Genomic DNA, 7,955 nt, shown 5'->3' on the forward strand with positions numbered 1-7,955 from the left:
CCCACTAGAAGCCAGCACAACCACCTCTTGATAACAACTACAAATGCTTCCCAAATGACCCCTGGGGACAGGGTGCACCTTGTTGAGAAATTCTGTTCTATATGTGGACTTATATGTGGTCCATGACTGTGTGAGGCCCAGTTAAGCAAATCTGTGTTGGCATCAGATATAATGGGTCATATATCTTACCTTGGGAAAAGTCATATCTTACCTTGGGAAAGTCACCAGCCCTGACCAGGCATCATTTTGTCCAGTTGTAAAAGAAAAGTAATATTATCTCATGGGATTATTGTAAAGATTAAATAAAGAAATCCATAAAGAGTGATCAGCACAAACCAATACAATCAATATGAGTCAGTACTAAGTTACTGTAATTCAAAGCAAAGCATCAAAGGACAGCATGAGAATCCACATTGTTTTGTCAACAAACGATGCTGAATATCTAGTGTTTGTTTATCTCACTGCTTGAACTTGACACTGGTCTCAGTGAAGTTAATGGTGATCATGCTCTTAGACTGCATAGATTCATATGAGTGACTGTCAGATGCTGGATTCTGGATGACTGATAATGAGGCATACTGCAGTTGAGATGGATTTAAAGGCAATTAACATTTTGAGTGCAACCGTATGATACTGCAGAAAAATGAACACTTGTTAAGCAGTAAATTTCACTGCAATGCTTAGAGTCAACTTGCTGTTTGATTTATCTGATCGATTTACGGTTGCAATGACACCAAAAGAATCAAATAACAAAAACATTGAATTCCAGACCCCTGAGTGATTTATTCATTTCAGCACTTTGATATTGCTGAATTCAAAGCTATTGCTGGTAGAGGGGGCTTGACCCATTCAGATACAAACCCATTCTGGTGGGTAGCACAGGAGTCCCACACTTTGGAGGAAGGAAAGAAATCTGGGTCCCTAACCCCCTGACCAGCTCTGCTACCTACTTGCTTCTCTACAACAGTTTCCTCATCTTTAACATGAGCAATCCAATTGAGTTCTTTGGCCTTCTGTGAAGTTGCATTCCATTCCACTCCCATCTCACCATGCCCTCAGAAAATGCAAAGAAAGGAATTTGAGAGCTGAGGTGGAGCTGTCTTTGGATGCCTGTTGAAATCTTGTGCCTTCTTTCCTTTCTCCTTAGGTACACAGTTCTACACAGTGGACATCACCAGGAACTCGAGAAACTGCCCATACACAATGACCCAGAGTCCCTGGAATCGTGCTTCTGATTGAGGACGTGACTCACCACTTGGTCCTTCATTTTCATTCATGTTTGTACAAACAGGACACCTTGGCATCATGCCTGATCCTCATCATCACCAGTAAGGCACGAGGCAGTGGGGCCGAGGGCCCAATGAAGGTACATGGAGGAGAGTATTGAGCATGACCCAAGGCCAGAGCACTGAGGATCTCCGAGTTGTGAAGGGACTCCAGGCATCTTCAGAGCCAGCCTCCTACCCAAAGCAGAAGTATCACTTTTCATGGCTCCTCTGGAAGTTGGTCGATTTCAGTTTGTTAGCTTCCAGGGACAAAAGCTCCCTGCCCTCTAATGCAGTCCTACTGTACTGTGAAAGTCTTGATTCTAAAGATGTTCTGTCTGTTGTTGGAACACAGCTCCAGCTTCCATCAGGGGCCATTTCATTGTCTCCCTCTTCCCCCTGAAAGCCCTTACATATCAGAAGACAATGGCCTTCCATCCACCACCTCTTTCAGTCTACCTTCTGTACTAAACATCTCCCATTTCTTTCCCATTCTGGCCATCTTCTCATGGATGTGCTTTGGTGGGTGAACTAGCACTCTGGATGAAGTTCAGATGGTATCCGTGCCATGATGTCATTCAGAAGCACTGAAAGACTGACAGTGAAGCATCACAAGTTTTTGTTTACAGTCATGAACATTTTAATTTTCTTCCTTCTTTTGTCTCCCATCCCTTGGGGATAGACTTTGGAGACTATTTAGGTTTTTGTTTTAGATCCATTACCCAAAGACATCTTTACAGTTGATCTGGCATGTATGTGTTTAAAGTTGGCATTTTCTCATTGGAATACTGGTGCTTGGGTCATTTGAAATGGATCATCATTCCCTCCCCGACTTCCATGACCATGACTATGGGAAAACTATTCTTTTCCAAGAATGTTGATTGAGAATGGGGGAAATTGTGTTGTCCCCTGGGACAACTGTTAGGGGCATCCAGGCCCTGTGCTGAGAAGCACCTGTCCTAGTCAGAGCAGTTTTCTCCTTTGAAAAAAGACATAACCACAGGGGAAATGTCAACGACCCCCTGCCTGGGAAGCTCCTAGGGCTCCATTTTCTACACAGTTTAATAGTATCTTCTTCCCGCTAAACTCCTAAGATGCTTCCCATTCAATGCAGAAGTCATCACCATGTGGTTTAATCTTAGGTTAATATGCCCGAGTTGACTCTCTGAGCAATTTTTTTCTAGCTGCCTTTCTTTTGGCTGCTGGGAAAAACAAAAATAAAAACAAAAACAAACAAACAAAACAAAAACTATTGAAAAGATTTTTTGCTAGTCCTTATGGTGAAACAGGAAGAACAGGGAAGGTAGGTAGTGCTGGGAAGGTGGGTTGTGGGGTACATACATATCACATTCTGTAAGGTGAAGATGTGCCTGAAATTTAAACTTCACAAGTTCTCCTCACCCGCCCACATGGTCTGTTGATCCTTCAGTTTTTTTGCTACTGCGACCAAATGGTCTGACAAGAACAGTTTTAAGGAGGAAAAGATTATTTGGGGCTAATGGTTTTGGAGGTCTTAGTTCATAGACAGCTGGCTCCATTCCTTGGGGCAGGAGATGAAGCAGAGCATCAAGATGGAAGTGTTTGGCAGAGGAAAGTTGCTGGGAACATGGCACCCAAGAAGTAGAGAGAGAGAGAGCTCCTCTCACGGACAAATGTAAATTCCAAGGGCATGCCCCCATTGACCTACCACCTCCAGTCACACCCTACCAGCCTATAGTTACCACTTAGTTAATCCCTATTGGGGATTAGATTAAGACCCTCATAACTCAATCATTTCACCTCTAAGCTTTCTTGCATTGTCTCACACTGAACTTTTGGGGGACACCTAATATCAAAGCCATAACATCAGGGATCTCAGAAGCCACCATTGCCTCCTTAACCTGAACCTCCTAACCCATGAAGGCAGAACTCCTTAGCTGTCCATCTTCCCTCTGTCCTCAGGTATCATGAAAAGGGACAATCAGAGCCCATGGAGGACTTGGGCAACCAACAATCTGGTTTTAGCACTGAAATTCTCATATCCTAGGACATTCATAGTCCTGGGAAGACTACCACATTTATAGAATCTTCCCCATGGAGAGGACTAATCCGCCTCCTCAAGTTGATTTCCTTTCTTCACTTTTTCATGCAAAAGTTAGAGAATAGTGACTTTGGAGATACAGAGCTCTTCTCATGCTGTCTGAACATGGTCTCTGATGTCCAAGCATAAAGCACTTCTCAGGAATAAAAGAGAGATGAGAAGAACTAGATACTAATGAGTAGAAATACACTTAGAACTTCAAGGAGCAGGTAAATTTTGATGCTCTGCATATTGATAGGCTCTACTTTTTAATACAAGTATGCATATACACATACTTAAACACAGTAGGATTTCTTCCCTGTGAAATGGAAGCTTAGCAAGCATATCTACTCAAGGGAAATATTATTTCTCAGTGGCAGGTCTCCCATATTAAATGGTGACTTGGATTCAGTAGGGATCCAAAGATTACAACATCGGTAGGAAAATGAGATGTCACTCTGGAAGTTTTCTCTCTCTGACTCTCCAGTTGTGCTTCTGGAAGCTGGCTCATGATTGGTGTCTACAGACATTACAGACAGCCCATACTAGGGAAGGACAGCAATGGCAAAAATAGTAGCACTTGTTATTGTCAAGAAAGTGGTCTCCCTTGCAGAAGAGAGCTTCACAAGCATGCTTTGCTATCTCTTTGGACTAATTTTGGGATGATGTGTTGATAAATCAAATGCCCACAGTCAAAGGATAGGATCAGATTTGATCTGCCTGGATAACTGCCATCCTGGCATTAGTTAAAACTGTGACTTCCTGGAATCCAGATAATATATCATGGTATGGAAGACTCAGAAGGAAAGACTTCTAGCTGTCCAAGGATGGAGGGGACCTATACCTAGTCCTCTTCTCTAAGAAGGTCCTCCTCCTGCAGGAAGCTTTCAGCGTCAAGAAGAGATGCTCCTGGGACTAAGGTTGATATAGCCCCAGCCAGTCTGCCATATTGGCCTTAACAATCATCAGGGTGATGGATGCTGTAGTCAGACCATCTCCATGCCAGAGATAAAGGGGTTCATTGTGTTTCTTCTCCCCTTGATTCCAGTCCAGAGGACTGTCCACCCACAAACTCTCATTTCAGCCCTCACCACTAGCAGCTAGGAAGCAAATGAAATAAAACCCATTCCTTCAACTGACGTCCATCTGTGTTTTTGTGGAGAAACATTTTCTTTCTGAAATCTCACCTTGCCTCACCATTTTCACTTCATGCTGCTACTTGCTCTGTCCTGAAGTCAACAGCTATACATCTGGGGTGTTGGGCGCTGGGGAGAATGGGGGTGGAGGAGGGAGGGGCCAGGGAGTAGAGTAATTAAATTGCCCTTAATATTGTGTTCAAGTAAGAACAAAGTAATAATGTCTTCTGGGCGCTGTGTTGTCTACTCATTTATCTCTTTGGTATTGTAACTGTCCTTCATGAAAGATCAGAGTTGCTTTTCTCTTTCTATTATTCTGCTTGGCTCTGGTCAAAATCTTTCCTGTAACACCTGATCTAGGAAGAAGAGTTAAAAAAGATGAATGCATTTGCTTCTTTGGGCCAAAATTTGCAATCTCTTTTCCACCCATTCTAGAAAACTCAGGCTCAGTATTTGGTTTGGATTTAAACTACTGAGGTATGTCTTGCAGCTCTGGCCCTTACCTGACACTTGCCTCACAGGTCCGGTCTTCAGAATCTCTAAGCTGGAAGCGTCATCACGAGTGTCTCAGGCTGGTCACCAAGGGCCTCTGTTAGGAGTTTTACCAAACATGTGCTCTTTCTGTACTATTAGTTACCTAATAGCTTTATTTAAGTCCATTCAAGTTTTCATTTGCACGAACTTATTTTAGAAGGAAACAATATATCAGTATCCAAAATAGAAAATCATGTTTACTTGCCGCAAACAGAGAGCAGCCATAGAGATAACAAATGAAAATCAAACAAGGCAACTAGGTGCAACTACATGCCAACACTCAGACATTGTCCTCAACTTCTGTGTTGACGGGTGTCAAGGAGCTGTTAGAGGTACTGCACCTCCCCTGTGGGACTCTTCCCACTAATTGAAAGAGTAGAATGAGATTTTAAAAGAGAATGAACTTCTAAACTTAAGCACTTTGTGTGATTTAATTACATGCTGCATTCCATCCTTTTGGGAACATAAAAGGAAACTGCTTAAAATCTTTAACTACTGTTATATTCAATTCAGATTAAGTTTCTCCTTCCCTTTACCTTTTATTTTGACTCACACCAGAAAATATCTTAATAATGATAACAATAATAATAAAATAATAAAAACAGTGAGAGAAGCTAACATTTTGTTTATTCTTTTATTTTGAACCCAGGGCTGTTGTACTACTGAGCTACATCACAACCCTTCCTGCTTTTATTTTATTATTTATTTATTTATTTATTTATTAATTTTTAGATTTTTTAGTACCAGGGATTGAACCCAGGGGCACTTTACCACTGAGTCACATCCCCAACCCTCTTTAATTTTTTAATTTTGAGACAGGATCTCACTAAGTTGCTTAAGGCCTCACTAAACTACTAAGGCTGACTTTGAACTTTTGATCCCTCAGCCTCCCAAGTTGCTGGGATTACTGGTGTGCACTACTACAGCCAGCTTTATTTTATATTTTTGAGACTGGATCTCACTAAGTTCCTGATGCTAGTCTTTAATTTGCCATCCTCCTCCTTCAACCTCTGGAGTCCCTGGGATTATAGGTGTATGCTATCATAGCAAGCACAGAAGTTATTAATGAGCTCTGTTGTGCTAGGCACTATGGTTAAATGCTTTACATGGATTATCTCATGTAATCCTCAAAAAATTCTTCTAGAAAAGCGCCCAAATTACCCCCACTTTAGAGAACGCAGCTAAGATACCTGGTAACAACCCTAGGGAGTGTGGATTTTGAAAGCAAATTCAGGCAGTCTGGTCATAAAGTCCACAGTTCTAAATATGCCTAACTGTACTTAATTAGTTGGAATAATTCACTCCACATTCATGTGTGGGATCCTGAGCTAGGAGAGAGTGGTAAACAAGCTCTCTCCTGTGGCGTAGGTATTTTCCTTCTTCATTGGCTGCAGACCTGGCGAGCAACTCCAGGTGTGCCTATTCCAGTTTGAATCTGCCACTCAATTGCTCTCTTCTCTGGACCTCAATTTACCTATTTGAATGACAGAGTATTTGTGTAGATGACTGATCAGCAGGAAAGGCCCTCTACACTCATCTTTCATAGTCTTTCTAGTACACAGTAGCCTGTGATTATTGAACAAACAATAACAGACTGCCAGGCAAAGAAAGCATGGGCCCTTTATACTCCAGACTCTCACAGAGGCTGCTCATAGCAGGAGTGGCCCCTGCAGAAGGCTGTTTGACTTTCCTGCATTTCTTGATTAGAACCTGGAACACTTTTAGGATATGATCCCACTTGTCCCAGTAAGTACCCAGGCTTCACTGCAGGCACTTGACAGTTTCTCTGAGTCTCTTACAGGAGCTTGTGGGGAGGGATGGGTGATTTCGTGTTATCAGAGAGGAAAAAGACCTTCTTGAAGCAAGTGTCTGCCTGAGTACAGAGCTTATTATATGAGGCAAAAGTCAGGATGGAAAACACTTTAGGTCTCTTCATTGTAACCAAGTGCTTTTGTTCCTTCATCTTCTTTAAATTTATTTCTAGATATAAAAATTAAACACTTTTAGATTATATAAATTATGGTTTACAAAAATGATGCACTTCTGCAATTCATTCCCACTATAAATTATTAAGTTCCAATCAAATAGATGCAGCAAAATACCTCTTGACCCCAACTCCCCCAAAATAATTATAATTATTCTTATCATTTGGCTGATAAAATTCAAGAATTTTTTCTAGTTATGTATAAAGTACATATAAAAATGTGGGGTGGTTTGTTCTTACATATAAATTGATGAGTCTGTATAGAATTTGCAGCTTTCCTTTTCAACAGTGTATCCCAACTTCAAACCAACACAAATTATTCTTTTGTTGTTTTTGCTGTGTATGCATTTCATATTACAAACGTTGTACACTCTGCAGTTTTGTTTCTTTTAAGTTCTAGTTACATCTGTGTCTGAGCCAGGGATTGAAGGCCTGCATCAGAAAATCAGCAGCCTCCTTATGTTGGAACTAGGCTAACCAAATGAAGGTCGGCTGGAGTGGTTTCAAATTTAAGTGCCAGTAGCAACTCTGATTTGGCAGCTTCTCTATTGGGGAAGGCCCTGCAGTGGGCCTCACCAAACCTCTTCCTGGTTTGAGGGACTGAGAAATTGCCCCAGCTGCACAGGCTTTAGAGTCAGGTTTATGACAACCCCCTTCCACTAATTCCTAGATGTGTATTTTTGGACAAAGTTATTCAAACTTTTAAACCCTACCTTCCTCTAAAGTATGATCGTACATACTTTAAAATGTACAAAGAGACAGAAAGTACTTGGTAATCACTTCAAAAAATCTGAGCTTTCATTTCATGCTGTTCCTTTCTCTTCTTGATGGCCTCAGTGGTTCCGTCTCCTACCATCCATCCTGGGATCTAGTCTAAAGAACAGGTTATGGGAAGATTAGTCCAAAAGCCCCCTACTTTTCATAAGAGGAATTACAGTAGAAGCAACACTACCTCCATTTGCATCACATTGTCCAAT

General features: G+C 41.5%; 1 protein-coding gene across 1 annotated transcript in view; it reads left to right on the forward strand.

Annotated features, from left to right (window-relative positions):
* HTR4 (5-hydroxytryptamine receptor 4) overlaps positions 1–2,448 on the forward strand; it is a 171,558-nt gene extending 169,110 nt beyond the window's left edge. Inside the window, exon 7 of the mRNA XM_079144790.1 lies at positions 1,148–2,448. Coding sequence (XP_079000916.1) covers positions 1,148–1,235 — 88 coding nt within the window. The 3' untranslated portion in view covers positions 1,236–2,448. The remainder of the gene's footprint in view (positions 1–1,147) is intronic.
* Positions 2,449–7,955: the final 5,507 nt, after the last annotated feature.

This window comes from Sciurus vulgaris (assembly GCF_902686455.1).
Source record: "Sciurus vulgaris genome assembly, chromosome: 6".
Taxonomy (NCBI): domain Eukaryota; kingdom Metazoa; phylum Chordata; class Mammalia; order Rodentia; family Sciuridae; genus Sciurus; species Sciurus vulgaris.